The sequence below is a fragment of the Lampris incognitus genome, chromosome 2, assembly GCF_029633865.1.
Source record: "Lampris incognitus isolate fLamInc1 chromosome 2, fLamInc1.hap2, whole genome shotgun sequence".
NCBI classification, from domain to species: Eukaryota; Metazoa; Chordata; class Actinopteri; order Lampriformes; family Lampridae; genus Lampris; species Lampris incognitus.
The window spans coordinates 100,307,963-100,325,509 of record NC_079212.1 but is presented as its reverse complement, the minus strand read 5'-3'; the positions used below and the strand labels follow the sequence as shown (position 1 = coordinate 100,325,509).

The 17,547-nt window shown below is 44.4% G+C and overlaps 1 protein-coding gene across 1 annotated transcript in view; it reads right to left on the bottom strand.

The window, feature by feature from the left end:
• Positions 1–17,547, bottom strand: part of LOC130107218 (glutamate receptor-interacting protein 2-like) — a 296,900-nt gene that overhangs the window by 33,670 nt on the left and 245,683 nt on the right. The window contains exon 13 of the mRNA XM_056273700.1: positions 923–1,068. Within this exon, the coding sequence (XP_056129675.1) occupies positions 923–1,068 (146 nt within the window). The remainder of the gene's footprint in view (positions 1–922; positions 1,069–17,547) is intronic.

The following is a 17,547-nucleotide window of genomic DNA, read 5'->3' as shown; positions in this document are numbered from 1 at the left end:
AAGGATCAGCTCTGAGCCCTTTCTTGTTTGCAATGGTGATAGAAAGGTTGATGGACGAGATCAGGCAGGAGTCTCAGTGGACTATGATGTTCGCGGGTGACATTGTGATCTGTAGTGAGAGTAGGGTGCAGGTGGAGGAGAGCCTGGAGAGGTGGAGGTATGCACTGGAGAGAAAAGGAATGAAAGTCATTCGTAGCAAGATGGAATACATATGCCTGAATGAGAGGAAGGATAGCAGAATGGTGAGGATGCAAGGAGTGGAGTGGACAAAGTTGGATGAGTTTAAATACTTGGGGTCAACTGTCCAAAGTAACGGGGTGTTCGGAATAGAGCTGGAGGAGAGAGTGCAGGCAGGGTGGAATGGATGGAAAGGAGTGTCAAGAGTGATTTGTGACAGAAGGGTACCAACAAGAGTTAAAGGGAAGGTTTACCAGGTGATAGTAAGAACAGCTAAGTTGTATGGTTTGGAGATGGTGGCACTGAGGAAAAGACAGGAGGCAGAGCTGGAGGTGGCAGAGTTCAAGGTGCTAAGATTTTCATTCGGAGTGATGAAGAAGGGCAGGGTTATGAATGAGTATATTAGATGGACAGCTCAGGTTGGACGGTTTGGAGACAAAGCAAAAGAGGCAAGATTGAGATGGTTTGGACATGTGTGGAGGAGAGATGCTGGGTATATTGGGAGAAGGACGCTGAAAATATGCTGCCAGGCAAGAGGAAAAGAGGAAGGCCAAAGAAGAGGTTTATGGATGTGGCAAGGGAGAACATGTAGGTGGGCTGGTGTGACAGAGGAAGATGTAGAGGACAGGAAGAAATGGAAATGAATGATCCGCTATGGCAACCTCTAACAGGAGTAGCGGAAAGTAGTAGTAGTAATAGTAGTAGTAGTAGTATTAGTAATAGTAGTAGTAGTAGATAGACTGACCTGCCACATCGAACTCAATCTCCAGTGTGACCTTATTGGTCAGCGCGGCATCTCTGAGAAGCTGATTGGCCTCCTCTAGCGTTCCGTCCTCCGTGGGTATTCCATTGATTGACAGTAGGCGGTCCCCTACCTGCAGCAGGCCACACCTACAGGGATGTTAACCACAGATATTATAACAATATGAAGACACAACACTATTCATTCAAATAGTTAAAATGCTGTCCTACGTCAGTATTTTATTATTACTTTTTCACAAATAATTTCTGCATGAACAACAGAATGTTCTGTCACACAGTTGTCACCCTCTAACAGGGTTCTTCTTTTTAACCACTTATTTAACATGGTTCAGTGCACTGAAATTAACACGTACAAACTCAGCCAATCAGGATGAGCCAACTCTTCTCTTTGAAGTCTGGTCCATAAAAAGGGACTCAGGATGGCACTCAAAATCCAATTTTCTTCAGAAACTGAAAAGAACATTTTATCCTTCAAAAAGAGAAATATCCTAATCGCAAAAAGAGCATTCCTGCAATACAGCAGCCATAGGATGGCTGCATGGAACTCTGCTATGTTAAACTCCATCTCTGCCCCCCCCCTGCTCGGGCATCATCGCCACCAGCATGGGAGAGAGCCACTGTCATTGCTGGCTGTATTGCCAGACTTTCTAGGTGATGCTGAGGAAAAACTTCATAGCATCTCTTGCCTCTTTGATTCCATCCCCAGCTAGCATCTTTCTGAATTCATGACCTAAACTGAGCGCTCATCCTCTGACACCATTTCATCAAGAGGGGCCAAAGGAGACTGAATCCATCCTTTGTTTCTAAAACTGTAAGAAACTCATTTAACGCAAGGATAATTTGGCTGGATGCATTTTTCGGTGAGGGCATTAGCCTATGAGTGGGCAGGCTTGGATCTTCACACAGCCATTCATGTGCATTCTACGGGAGTTGTAGCAGTGTCAACAGCTTTGCTTGGTGGTGTTTAAGAGGAAGATTTATTTGCTGCAACAGCTTGTTCTACACCTTGCCCCTTTGTTTGCTTCCACTTGCACATTTCTGGAACTTTTTCCAGGATCATATTGACTATGGGTTAAGATGGAGCTGTATATTTCGGCTGATCTGATGGGCAGCTCTCTTCCTTCTATAACAAAGGGGTGGTTTATTTTGGACAATGGTGGTCCCTTATTTGAGCTGGTTGTCCCATAGACTTAACCAGAGGTGTGGACTTGAGTCACATGACTTGGACTCGACTTGGAGTCAGACATTTGATGACTTAAGACTCGAGAAAGACTTACAACTCGACTTTGACTTTAACACCAATGATTCATGACTTTACTTGGACTTGAGCCTTTTGACCCACAATGACTTGATAGCTTACCTTCCCATTGCCAAAGATTAAAAATTATGCAATTAACCCATTTATGTAAGCCCTGAGGTATACTGAAGTTAGAAAGTGTAGCCTGGCCTTCAGTAGCAAACGTGACTTTGATTGACATTACCAAATCCCAAATCCACCCTCAACCAATCAGACAGCCTCTCACATTACATGGGAAAACAACGTGAAACATTAATTTAAGCAAGAGATGTATTTGACTGCAGAACGCAGCACAGTGTGAAGCAAATGGATTATGGGAAAATGATACCAAGGATAATAGCCTTTGCATATAAAGATCATGTGGTTTGCAATAAAAAATGAGCAGCAGCAGGCAGAGAATGTGGTTCAAAAATTACAGACACAGACATCACAACGTCAAACTCCGTTTGGCACTTGAAGCTGCACAAAGCCCAATATATCAAGACTTTATATATGGTAGCTAGCTAGTTAGCACGCCAATGCTTAATCAACATTAGCTAACAGGTAGTTAAGTAACTCAGCTAACTTTCCTAGTTAAATCAATGAGTGCTTGAAAAAATGCAACATATATATCTTTGCACTTCGCATTGACCTCACAGCTAGCCAGTTGGTAGCCAGCATTAAATCTTAGCTATCAAGTCAACCAAAAATCAGCTGTCTGATGTTATGTTAGGCAGAGGTAGAATAGCCAGGGATTAGCCAACCATGTGTCATGGAGGGCCAAGAGTCTGCAGGTTTTTATTCGAACCAAGAACTATACAAGGTGATTTCACTGATTAGTTCCTCCTCTGTGGTTGAAGGTGAGCTACTAAGTGGCGTCACCTGCTGTAAATTCTGGATGGAATGAAAACCTGCAGGCTCTTGGTCCTCCATGGCACATTGTTCCCGCATTGACATAATCTAGCTACAGTCACTACAGGGAGGGCACATGCCCATGTGTATATTAGGGGGAACAGGGCAGAGAAGTGTGTTAGGTAAGAGAACAGGGCAGAGGTGTGTGTGTGTGTACACGTGCGTGAGGTATGAGTAGGCGAGAGAAGGGAAAAGTCAGCTGTGCAAAGAGCAAATTGGGAGGGGGTGGGGGAGACAAAGCCATGGATCCATAAACTGCAAGGCAGGCTGAGGTCAAGTAAGTCATTGTTTTCAAGTGGGAAGACAATGGATGTATTGATCCAATTTTTCCCAATAGATTACTGATTGTTTTTCATGCAGCCCAAATGTATTCAATTGTAACTCTGATTCTGAATATTGGTATATTTACAGAACCTTGATTTTGTTTTGCTCTGACGTTGATAATGAAATAAATAATATGGGTAATAGAGAAGTTTCCATCCATCCATCCATCCATTATCCAAACAGCTTATCCTGCTCTCAGGGTCGCGGGGATTCTTCTCTCACAATTCATGTTGCACTTTGAGACATTGTCTGATATTTGTTAATATGTTTACCTATTACAGATCTGAAGAATACCAGACAAACAGAAGCATCACAAGTGACCAACAACAACCTTCAGTCTCACAATTCTTGGAGAGCCGTGAAGGGCAGTACAATATGAATCATCCACAGCAGAAAATCATCCACAGTTCCATACTGTCTGATTTGGTTATCAATTGCAACTTGCCCCCTTTCCACTGTGGAAATCAAGACTTTTAGGAACTTTCTGTCTGTGGTTGACAGTAAACACAGCCCAGTGTCTCGCAGAACACTGACATCAAAAGCAGAGAACCTTGCTGAACAGCGACGTTCAAAACCAAAAATTCAGTTGAACAATTCAGACCACGTTTCAGTCACAATGGATATCTGGTCTGACAGAAAGATGAGGGGGTTTCTTGGTGTTACTGTGTACTGGATTGAGAAAGACAAAGAGAGGATACAGCTTAAGTCCAATCTCCTGGCCTGTGACTGCTTCAAAGGCCATCACACAGCTGAAAGAATCTGTGAGCAGGTTGAGGGCATCTGTGATGAGTACAGCATTAAAGATACATTTATTTGACTATATTGTTGTGTTGCTGTAAAGCCCCTTGAGGCAAATTTGTAATTTGTAATATTGGGCGATACAAATAAAATTGTCTTGACTTGACTACATCATTAGCGACAATGCTGCTAATATGGTGTGTTTCCCCACTGAACAAGAAGATGAAGTACATGACAAAGATCATCTTGATGACCCTGAGCTCTGGAATAGCCTCACCCTGGAAGACCAGCAAACACTGGATGCTGCTATGGCAAGAAAACAGCGCTTACAATGTTTTGCCCACACTCTCCAGCTGGTGGTACGGGATGGCTTGAAAGAAACTAAAGTGGTGTCTCCTCTTTCAAAGTTATCAAAAATTAGCTCTCTGCTTCACACGAGCACAACATTCAAAGAAGTGTTTGAGACTGTAACTGGAGAAAGAGGCAATCCTGTTGCTGTCAACATTAAGATGGAATCAAAACTGACACAAGTGTTGCGTTCTCCAATGTGTTCATCTAAAAGCCTGTCACACTCTAGAGAAGGCTGGACACAAGAAGTTGTCATTCACAGTGTGGGAATGGAATTAATTGAATGAGTTGACAGCTGTCCTTAAGCTGTTTGGAGAAGCAACAGATTTGACACGGGGGAGAAGGTCTCACCATCAGCTCTGTTGTTTCCTTCTTCCTGGCCCTGAATCACTACTTGGAGAATCTGAAGCTTCAAATACACTTCCTGAGCACCCTGGTCAGATGCATTCAGGCATCCTTGAACAAAATACTTCTTGGGATCTTCATCGATGTGAAAATGGCCAGGCCACAAGATGGAATTACTGCCCCATTTTCCGACCCCGTCTATCTCAAAGCACCAGCTTTGGATCCAGCCTTTCCCCTGATGTGGTTGGATCACCATGTGCTGGTAGTGCTGAAGTCAAGGAGGAGGTGGCACAGAGTCAAAGGTAAATATTATAAATATTGTATTTAATGAAAATTTGCAGTCTCATAGTTTGATGTAAACGACTGCAACGATAATGTTTTAGTTTAACCCACCACAGCACCAACATTCTTTTTTTTTTGGATCCCCCCCCCTTTTTCTCCCCAATTGTATCCGGCCAATTACCCCACTCTTCTGAGCCGCCCCGATCTCTGCTCCGCCTCCTCTGCCAATCTGGGGAGGGCTGCAGACTACCACAAGCCTCCTCCGATATATATGGAGTCACCAGTCGCTTCTATTCACCTGACAATGAGGAGTTTTGCCAGGGGGACGTAGCACGTGGGAGGATCACGCCATTCCCCCCAGCTCCCCCTCCCCCCAAACAGGTGCCCTGACTAACCAGGGGAGGCGCTAGTGCCGCGACCAGGACACAGACCCACATCCGGTTTCCCACCCTTACATATGGCCAATTGTGTCTGTCGGGACGCCTGACCAAGCCGGAGGTAACACGGGGATTCGAACTGGCGATCCTCGTGTTGGTAGGGAACGGAGTAGACCGCTATGCCACCCAGACCACCCCATCACCAACAATCTAATAGTAATACTGGCCCTTTGTTTGTGCTATGCTGTTACATGTTTTGCCAGGACTGATTCTGCAAGATGCTGCAGGGACTGAGCAAGCTGTGCCTTATGTAGAAGAGGAAATGTGAGATGACCAAACCCTTGGATCAGAGGAAGGGCTGTTTGTAGCATATCGCAAGAGACAGAAAATGGATGTTGGGACCAATCCAGTACTGCAGCTGAGTCACTACCTTGAGATAACTGAAGGACAGAATGCCCTTTTTGTTCTGGGCAATGAGCATGAAGGCTCTCCCTTCTTTATTCTGAGTGGCCATCAGGGTGTTGGCAGTGCCTGCATCTAGTGTCTGGTGGAGCGTGTTTTCAGCTATGGTGGCATCATACTGCGGCCCCATCGTGCACAAATTACCATATGCAATGCATCATATGAAGAAAAAATAAAAGATGACTCTATGCTACCACACTTGCTCAGTCACTCATAAATCCCTCACTGATGCTTTCATACACACACGTGCACACACACACACACACATACACACAGTCTATGAATATCTAAGTCTGGGATCTGCACAGGTCAATGTTAAAATTGTAGGCCTACTTTAGGTTCAGTAGCGGTTGCTTTGATGAGCCTTAAATGATTGTAACTTTGTGGCAGGATTGTTCTCAGAACGCTATACAGTATATTGATAGAGAGAAACTGAAAACAGAGGGTTAGATTGGTGTGGTATGGACAGGGAGGAGTTTTATTGACAATTTTCACTGAGGAGTTTGACTGTTATGGAATGAATACATTTTATTCCACTGCAAAATAGAATTAAAAAAAACCTGCTAATTTGTTTGCATTACTTGTCTTTTTTTTTTTTTTGTGGTTAAGTTCAGTTGCACATGTCTTGACATACTTTTGACTCAACGATTGTAAGCAGCCATTGCAGTTAATGTTATAACACTCTTTAACAAGATTAAGATTTCCAAGGCGCACATGATCATTTGGCTTGTTAATAATGTCATACAGCCTGAAGTTTATCCAAGAAAGAGATGGCAAAATATGAAGAGATGCTGGACAGATTTGTTTGTAAAAGCATTATTATTGGCTGATTTCATCATTATTATTTGGAAAATATATACAATTTATTAAAAGAATTCATGACTTGAGAAAATCGAACAAATTAAAATGGCACCAAGTTTGGTAAAGAGTGTGTTATCGATTTTATTTTTTCTAATTTTGATTTTGAGATACTTTACTGATCCCCGAAGAGGAATTAGTCTCTGCATGTAACCCATCCTAGCTGTGTAGCTAGGAGTAGTGGGCAGCCGCCGTGCAGCGCCCAGGGACCAACTCCAGTTTGTCTTGTCATGGCTCGGTCAAGGGCATATGAACGAAAGACTTGTTGAGGACTCGAACCTCAAAGTTCAAGACTTGTGACTTGACTTGGACTTGCCTGCCTTGACTTGACCGGGCCCAATAATCCCTTCATAACAAGTGTCTATACCAGATTTTGAACTACAGATCTATTTAGAATGTATAAATAGTGTATCTGACATTAATAAATGGGTGATTAATTCTTAATTAATGTTTCAGAGAGCAGGAAGAGCATATTTTTTAGGTTATACACCACTCGTTTATGGAAAAAAAAAACAACTGTCACACAATATCATGTCCTATCTTACCTAAGACATGAAAACATAACAGCCCCATGTAGGCCAGTCACATGGTCTTCCATTCTTGACCATACCATTTAATCCCCTCCATGTTTGTCATTTCAATGACACATTTCTCAATCGGTGGTGGGAGGAAGAACTGGAAAATTGATAAAACGTCTGATGCAGAGGATGTAGCCAGTCTTGTGGTTCCTAAAGTAATTCATAAGACATTTTCAGCTGCCATATGCCTGCAACCTGATACAGAAGTGAGGACCAACCAATTGTGTCATCCTTGGACATAAATGTCCCCCATGCTGCCTGCCCCTCTTCTCCAGAGTCATCTTCCTCTGAGGGGTTGTAATCCTCCATGTTGTCCTTCTGCTCTGAAACTTCATCCTCCAAACCACTGTCTGGTTGCTCATTTTGGTCTGGTAAGATCAGAGCACAGACCGCTTGAGCAGTACATCTTGCTACCATGACCTCAGTCACTGAAATGACAGCTCAGGTACCTTTATAGTCTTATGACCCACCCAATTTTTCACTGTTAAAAGATTCCCCTGTGACACTTCAATGACCATCAGGTGCTCGTCTCAGTGGGCACCTGGGCAAATGTGGTGGGAATACAGGAAGTTCTCATGACAGTGTCAAGGTTTTCCTTGAACTCTATCACTACCGCTTTTTCATCCCCGTAAGTTAGCTGGAGATTGATGGGTTTTAATCTGTTCATTTTGAAGTTATTCTGTAACACTGAAGGTGCTTGTGTAGATCTCGCAACAGTGTCAAAGCACCCTATGACCTCTGTTCCTTATGTGCACCATATATGATCATGCCTATACTGTTTTACTCTTTCACTGTTTCAAGACTCCCCCATGATGCTTCAATGACCAACAGGTGCCCATCTCAGTGGGCATCTGGGCAAATGTGATGGGAAGGCAGGCAGTTGTATATTCAAAATATACACAGACATGGCATGTACAGTTTCATAGTTTCAAGATCCCCTAAAACCACAATTTTCCTTGATTTGACCAACACTGGTGGATCTAAGATCCACTTCAATAGATATGGGTCAAATTTGACCCGGAACAGCATCAATGTACAAAAAAAATTGTAGCACCTCTACCAAACTAACATTTTTTTAAAAATATTTTCATTTTACCAATTGTTGGTTCACTTTAGGAAAAGTTCTAAAATTCCAGGCTAAAGAATGGCATTAAGGGTGTTTTAACTGTGTCAAATGTCAAACTTGGTCAAATCTGACCTGAACAGGACCTTCTCATGACTTAATGCTTTGTGCAAGTCTTCGGTGCAGTTAGCGTGGTAGAGGCCATGAAAATTCACTGTCCCTACCTCCACTAACAGTGACTGAGGGGCCAGGAAGATGCCCAGCATGGGACATACTGGGGCCCTCCAACAGTTCCGGGTAAGGACTTTGGTTTTCGCCGTGGGGTATGTGTGCTCTAGGTTAGCACTGTAAGACCAACAGGGTAGTCTGCCATCACAAGCTTGTCTTTCCAAGATTAGTGACTATATGTGATTACTGGCCGTTTGGAGTAGCGTCTTTTCAAAACTATCAACTTGTGGAGCCCTCTCTTGGCACATCCTCCTTGGGAATGGTATAGATGTAAAGTAGGCTTGGCTCATGTCTGGTCCAGGAGCTAGAACTGTCGTGTATTGATTACATCATTACGTCGCGCTTTGATGCGGAATGTAGAGGAAGAATAAATATGGAGTAAAGTGAAGTGATGTAAAACGTGGCTCTCGGTGTGCGTATGATTTAATTCGGTTCTACTTGGCATAATATGCAAGTTAGAAGTGTAACAGTGGCGACGAGGATACTAAATTTGAATAGTTAAATCTGGAAAGTGAGTTTAGTTCGTCCGCGAGATGGAGAACACCAACATGCCAAAGTTTGATTGCTACAACGAGCCTGCTACGCTAGGTCCTCATTGGAGTAGATGGCTAACGGCTTTCGAGTTGTTCGCAGATGGTAAAGGTCTGATAATGACAGACAATGTCAGCGCAAGTACAAAGATTAGGAGAAGAGCATTACTTTTGCATCACGCAGGGACAGATGTGCAGGACGTTTTCTCTACCCTTGACGACACGGGAGGTCCTGAAGATTATGCCAAAGCAGTGGATGCACTGAATAAGTTAAATAAATTGTCACAGAACAATGGCGAGACTGTACAACAGATTGTAACACGTTTGCGCCAGACAGCTAAAGACTGTGGTTTGGGGGCGGATATGTCTAACCAGCTCAGGGATGCGGTGCTGAGTAAATGCGCGTCAGAATATGTGCGGAGAAAGCTGCTTGAGGAGGGTTCGGGACTGACTTTAGCGAGAGCGCTAGAGATTGCTGCACAGTGTGAAAGAGTAGAACAACAGATGGCAGCAATGAGAGTGAGTAACACGGACGCAAAGGAAACTGAGACTGTGAACCAGGTATCCAAAGGGAAATGGGCCAAGAAGAGCCGAAAACGTGAAGGGGAAGGAAAAGAGAAAGAGAAAGTGTGCTATCGTTGTGGGCACGGAGACCACTTTGCAAAAGATGAAACATGTCCAGCACGTGGGCAAACCTGCAGAAAGTGCAGTGGTAAAGACCACTATGCGAAAATGTGCAAATCTATAGGTGGCAAACAGTCAGTGAAATATGTAGACTCAGAAAAGGAAGAGCAACAGGATAAAGATTATGCCTTTGTAGTATGTGACAGTAGCGACATTGATAGATTAACATTTAATGTGGGTGGTGTAGACGTAGTAATGTTAATTGACTCAGGGGCTACGACCAATATAGTAGATGAAAACACATGGGAAGGACTAAAGAGAGAAAAAATTAAGTGTCAGTCCTCCACTTCAGACAAAAAGCTGTATACATACTCGTCAAAGGAACCACTGCCAGTGAAGGGAGTGTTCACATGTGAGGTGAAGATAGGGGAAAGGGAAACCCAAGCAGAGTTCACAGTAGTAGCGGGTCAGGGAATACCACTACTAGGGAGAGAGACAGCTATGGCGCTAGGTGTGCTAAAAGTGGGTGCAGATGTAGCAGCGGTGACTGATATCAGGGCAGAGGTAAAGAAGTACCCAAAGCTCTTCACAGGGGTTGGTAAGCTCAATACCAAACAGATCAGTCTGCACATCGACAACGACGTGGAACCCGTAGCACAACCACTGAGATGAGTACCGTTCCATCTGACGGAGGCAGTCGACAAGAAGATAGAGGAGCTGCTGAGCATGGACATTATCGAAAAGGTTGAAGGCCCAACACCGTGGGTAAACCCAGTCGTAGTAGTTCCCAAAGCAAAAGATACTGACATCAGACTATGCCTAGATATGAGAATGGCAAACAGGGTTATCATCCGGGGAAGATATCCAATCCCGACAGTAGATGAATTGTTACATGACATGAACGGTTCAGTTGTGTTTAGTAAACTCGATCTAAAATGGGGCTACCATCAAATGGAGCTCACACCAGAGTCAAGAGCCATAACAACATTCGCCGTGCACAGTGGAACATACCGCTACAAAAGGCTCATATTTGGAGTCTCGTCTGCGAGTGAGCAGTACCAACATGAAGTGGCAACGGCACTGGCTGGCATCGAAGGAGTTGCAAACATATCCGATGACATCATCGTCCACACACCGGATCGTGAGACACATGACCAGCGACTACACGCCGTACTGGAGAGACTTGAGAGCTGCGGCTTGACCTTAAATGGTGAGAAGTGTCAGTTTGAGATGGACAAACTAGTGTTCATGGGCATGTTACTATCAGAGAAGGGGATAGGGCCCACAAGTGAGAGAGTGAGAGCACTGGCCGAAGCACGTGAGCCAGAGAACGGATCAGAGGTCCGCAGTTTCCTGGGTTTGGCTGGGTACAGTAGTAGATTCATACCCCAGTTCGCCGCCATCTCAGAGCTGCTGCGGAGACTGACCAAAAAGGATGTGCCATTTGTCTGGCCCAGAGCAGAAACAGGCATTTGAGACACTGAAAAATAAGTTAGCTGAGGCGGGCACACTGGCATACTTTGATAAAGATGCCCCCACAAAAGTGATAGCTGATGCAGGGCCGGTAGGCATAGGAGCAGTTCTGGTACAGGAACAGCAGGGAGTTATGGTGCCTATATGTTATGTGAGCGGGAGCCTGACCGACTGTGAGAGGAGATATTCTCAAACGGAGCATGAGGCCCTGGCACTGGTTTGGGCATGTGAACGCCTACACCCATACATATACAGCAAGAGGTTCGACCTGATAACGGATCATAAGGCTCTGGAGGTGATCTACAGCCCCAGATCAAAACCGTGCGCCCGGATCGAGCGTTGGGTGCTCCGTCTCCAACCTTATGACTTTCAAGTGATACACATATTTGGAAAGTACAACATTGCTGATCCTCTGTCTCGTCTCCTGGGGGACACTGCAAAGAAGACGACACATGCACATGGAGCGGAAGAATACGTGCGGTTTGTGGCAGTGCAAGCAACGCCCAGGGCGTTGACTACAAAAGAGGTGGAGAGAGCCTCTGCAGAGGATGAAGAACTGAATGAGGTGAGGAAAGCGATACAGAGTGGCCGGTTTGAGAAGTGTTCAGCCTATGCGCCTATCGCAAAGGAACTATGCACTATAGGACAGTTAGTGTTAAGAGGAACGAGAATTGTTCTACTGCAGAGCCTACAGAACAGAGCTCTAGTGTTAGCTCATGAAGGACATTTAGGTATTGTAGGGACAAAACAGCATCTCAGGGGAAAGGTGTGGTGGCCAGGGATGTACGAGAAATATGTTAAATCATGTCACGGGTGCCAACTAGTGGCGCGGCCCGACATACCAGAGCCATTGCGGCCAACAACTCTCCCTGATGGACCATGGCAGGATATTGCCACGGATTTGTTAGGTCCGTTACCAACAGGACATTCTATCTTAGTAGTTGTAGACTACTACAGCAGATATTATGAGTACGAGATCATGCGATCCACCATGACAGACAAAGCAATAGACCGTCTAGAGAACATATTCAGCCGCCACGGTCTACCTGTCTCTATCAGGTCTGACTGTGGACCACAGTTCTTGTCATCACAGTTCCAGGAGTTCTGTCAAGACAACAGCATACAGCACGTGAAAATGATGCCTAAATGGGCACAAGCAAATGGAGAAGTGGAGAGGCAAAATGCGTCGATCATGAAACAGATACGCATCGCACAGGCAGAGGGACTGGACTGGGAGAAGGAACTCCGGAGGTACGTCACCATCTACAGATCCATAGACCACTCCACCATGGGCAAGAGCCCAGCCGAACTCTTGTTCAACAGAAAGCTGAGAGGATAGCTGCCGGACATCAGTACACCTAGGAGTGACCTGGAGGCCCGGGACACTGATGCAGAGCGAAAGGGGAAGTCCAAAATATATGCCGACGACCGACGCGGAGCCAAATCATCCAAAGTACAAGTGGGAGATGAAGTCCTTTTGAAACAGGACAAGGCAGATAAGTTCACGACAACTTTCAACCAGACACCACACATGGTAATCAGTAAGAACGGTAACAATGTGGTAGTCGAGTCACCCACAGGAGCTCAGTACTCCAGAAACACAACCCGTGTCAAAAGGTACACACCAGCTGAGCTGACGTCATCACCTGCTGGAAAAGAAACACAGAAAACACTGAGTGAGAATGAAAACCAGGGACTTGAACACACAGAGAGGTCCACACCAGAGACACTCAGTCAGGGGTCATCCCCATGCCGACCTCTGACAGCACAGACAGAGAGACCTCGCCGAGAAATAAAGATGCCCCAGAGATTCACAGGTTTTGTTATGAAGTGAATTCAATGTGAGAATGCATATGTTCATGTGTATGGTAATAGAGAAAATTAATACACAATGCTAGGGGGCAAGAATGTTTATTCTGTGAGAGAATATGTTATTAACATTCAGATATGACCTGTTGTTTATGTAAAGGAGACATTAGAGTTCTAATCCAAGTAAGGGGGGATGTCGTGTATTGATTGCGTCATTACGTCGCGCTTTGATAAGGAATGTAGAGGAAGAATAAATATGGAGTAAAGTGAAGTGATGTAAAACGTGGCTCTCGGTGTGCGTATGATTTAATTCGGTTCTACTTGGCATAATATGCAAGTTAGAAGTATAACACGAACACTAGGGTTTTTGGCTTATCCTCCCCTCCTAGTTGGTGGGTGAGGAGATGGCTGTCAGCAACCGGTTCCCAGCATTCAGTGCAATTCATATAGGAGCTGATTGCTGCCTCCCCATTCTTCTTTGTACATTTGAACTGGCATTGCAGCCCAATTTTTTGTTACAGGCAAACATTTACGGTTAATCTGAGGTGTCTTGGTCATGGCAAGGGGTACAACTGTTGGGCTTCACCTCCTTAAACAACAGAGCCCTGTCAGAGGGAAAAGCCTATGCAAAATATAATGAATATGACATGTTGTAACCCTAGTTCTGTGACACAGGCAGAACCCTCTTAACCTCTGACCTTGCAGTTCTATCAGCTTCTGATGACTGTGTAGGTACTGAGCGCTGTCCTGGATCCTTTTATTTGGACAAGACTTCAAACGTAAGGGTAGGCTCGTCCCCATTGGCCTAGTACGTTCATGTTAATTTTGTTGAGTTGAACCGCGTAGAAACAGTAAATGGTTAAGGATTAGAGAGCCCTATTAGAGGGCTCCATTTGTGATCATAGAACAAGGGTTACAATAGACTTTGTTTCATCTGTAAAGGGTTTAAGGTCTGTCCAGCTGTCCATCTGCTGATCAGTCACTCCCTCCATGCAAGGTTCAGATTTGAGTAGATTACAGACGAGTTCGGGTATAGATCACAGACAAGAACAGTAGATTGCAGATTGCAAATGTATTGGTTAGTTACTAAGGCCCGTCAGGACACCTGGATTTCACATTGTGAGGGATAAGACCAGACTTTTCAAGCTGACTGAGGATTGGAAGTGCGGAGGAGGTCAGGCTTGACAAGCAGAGCACACATTAATTGAGCTGTGTTAAAACACGAGTTAATTCCAGATATAATGAGTTCAGTCTAGAGAGCAGCGCTGAAGAGGGTTGACATGAATTGTGGAGTACAGCTGATGGGTTTGTGTGGGTCTGAGTAATTGACTCTGCTGTTATGCAAACTGCATGGAAGTGTGTGACTGATATCGGTGTTGCCCTCATACATTTATGAGTGGTTTTTTGAGTTGTGTGTGTGTGTGTGTGTCGGTGAGGGTATGTTTGCGAGCGCTCATCCATGTGTGTTTCTCAATATGCCCATGTGTCTGAATACTGTATGTGCTCATTATGGTTAGACTTAGAAGATGTTTTCTTCAAAAAGCACATTTAAACATAGAAGGAATTTGACTTAGGCTACTCTAATATGAACCAATATAGAATATAATACAACTTTGTAAAGTAGAACTTTTTTATTTAGCAAGGTCAATTAAGGAATGTCTTTTTTGTTGACTGCTAAAAGATACTTTTCACAAATTGTTCTTTTTTTCACAGCGTAGGCCTATACTATATATTTTTTCCATACAAGAAAAAACTGCATTGTTGAGAAACATATTGACAGGAAGATATGGTAAATGGTTTGCATTTATATAGTGCTTTTCTAGCCACGTACAACAGCCACTCAAAGCACTTTACAATCAACGAATGGCTCACATTCACCCACATACACACTCATACGGCGGTGTTAACTATACAAGGTAACAACAACCAGCTCAACGGGAGCAGTTAGGGCTCTTGCTCAAGGACACCGCGACATTTTTGCAAGAAGAGGCCGAGGATCAAACCGGCAACCCTCCTGTTACCAGATGACCTGCTCTACCTCCTGAGCCACTGTCGCCCATATATGATCTTCGGAATATTGTCCTGATTAGGTACATAAAATACGTTTAAAATCCATCCATCCATTATCTTAACCACTTATCCTGCTCTCAGGGTTGCGGGGATGCTGGAGCCTATTCCAGCAGTCATTGGAGCACAGGCGGGGAGACACCCTGGACAGGCCACCAGGGACCAAAGAGAGAGAGACACACACACACACACACACACACACACACACACACACACACACACACACACACACACACACACACACACACACACACACACACACACACACACACACACACACACACACACACACAATACCTACGGACAATTTAGTACTGCCAATTCACCTAACATACATGTCTTTGGGAGGAAACCGGAGCCCCCGGAGGAAACCCATGCAGACAACATGCAAACTCCACACAGAGGACGACCGGGGATGACCCACCAAGGTTGGACTACCCCGGGGCTCGAACCGAGGACCTTCTTGCTGTGAGGCAACCGCGCTAACCACTGCGCCACCGTGCCGCACATTTACAATTAAACTGCTAAATATGCCCCATATGATTTTACTATCAATGACAGCGCAACAACTTCATTAATTTGTGTGTGTGTGCATGCGTGCATGCACAGTACTGATTGATGCTTGCACAGAAAAGCTTTGCTAAGTGCTGTGTGTTTCTACACCCTGAGGCCACACTCTCTTCTCCATTAGCGCTCACACTAAAAACACTAATTAGCTAGCTTCCCCTCACCCACGCTGGAGGAATCGATAAGCACCTTCCTCTCCATTTGACGAGGGCAAGTATAAGCCCTTCAACAGGGTCCCGAATTACGCTTCTCCATAAGTGTGCAGCCTTTTAAAAGCCTTAAGCCAACTACAGCCTCTAAAGGAATGTTAGTGTTTAACCTTCATCTATCCAGAACCTGCACTGACTACAGCGGCTGTCAAAGTAGCAGCCATCCTCAAGGCCAACCTCAAAGTCAAGGTAAAAGTGAACGTATTTATTCCCAATGGGGAAATTTGGGTGGTTAAGATGCAAAACACTCGCACATAAGCAATCAGTGAGCATGGACATATGCAAAAATACATGAGGACCCAAAGCATCTCTCATACATGAACCAACACACTCGCACACATACATACAAATATTACCAGCCAGTATTATAAAAGCCCGGCAATGTATAAACTATTTATCAATTAAATGGTTTCCAAGATTAAGAACTAAATGATCTGAACAATGAGGTATTGTGCCATATCTTTCACTCAATGCGATTAATGTACAGACAAATTATTTCAGAAACCTTGATGTTCTGTTCTTCTTCTTCTTCTTTTTTTTCCAAGGATGCTGTCTGAGTCCCGACTGCTGCGTTGGAACATGTTACGTAGCAGATGGGTAACATCATTAAGCGTATCATTAGCCTTGCTCAAAATGAGATCTGTACACAGCTCAGCATGCTGATGTCTGATCCCACAAAATGACCCTACTGTTTTTCCTGACCACACGCTGTAGCCTATCTTGGTCTTGGGTGGGCATGTTACCAAACACAAGAACTAGGCCAAAGGACAGGACGCTCTGCTGGAAAGTCTGAGACAATTGCTCTACAATGATTGATATAGAAAGCATGTGGTTTATGTAAAAGAAAATACATCGCTGAAATTTCTTAGCCTTTGCTACACACTCATTAAAGTATGGCTCTTAAAAAAAACATGACTTACTCTGAATCGAGTGTGACAGAACGTTTTTTCTCTTAATAATTCTGACATTCTGCGTAATAATTCTGTGATGGTTTTCTGGAGAAATCACCTGAAAAACAATAGTTTTTCACTTCCTTCTTCCCGGCTTATGACACGATGACTCGCGTGGCGATCATGCGCAAAAAGGAAATACGTCAATATACGTATTATGCCATTCCATATTTGACTTGTGTTCTAATTCTGTTTGTATTGAATTTTGTGTGCTGAATAGACAACCAGCCCTGTCAGACAGAAGGACAGTGTCTGGAGGAACTTTCATGGCCTCAAGCGCCGAACCTCGAAGATGGCAGACGTTCACACGGTTCCGATGTGCAAAGCAAAAAGCCGACAGCTGGAACACACTGCCATTCTCAAGGCTCTGACATTTTGTGTGCGAAAGCATCTACAACTTTTGACTGAATATTGTACTGATATTCAAAATTACCTAGTACATTGCTACTGCTAAGTTAGTCTATATTTTCATTGAAGCTTTGACCCCCCCCCCTTTTCTCCCCAATTGTAATTTTTTTTGGCCAATTACCCCACTCTTCCGAGCCATCCCGGTCGCTGCTCCACCCCCTCTGTCGATCCGGGGAGGGC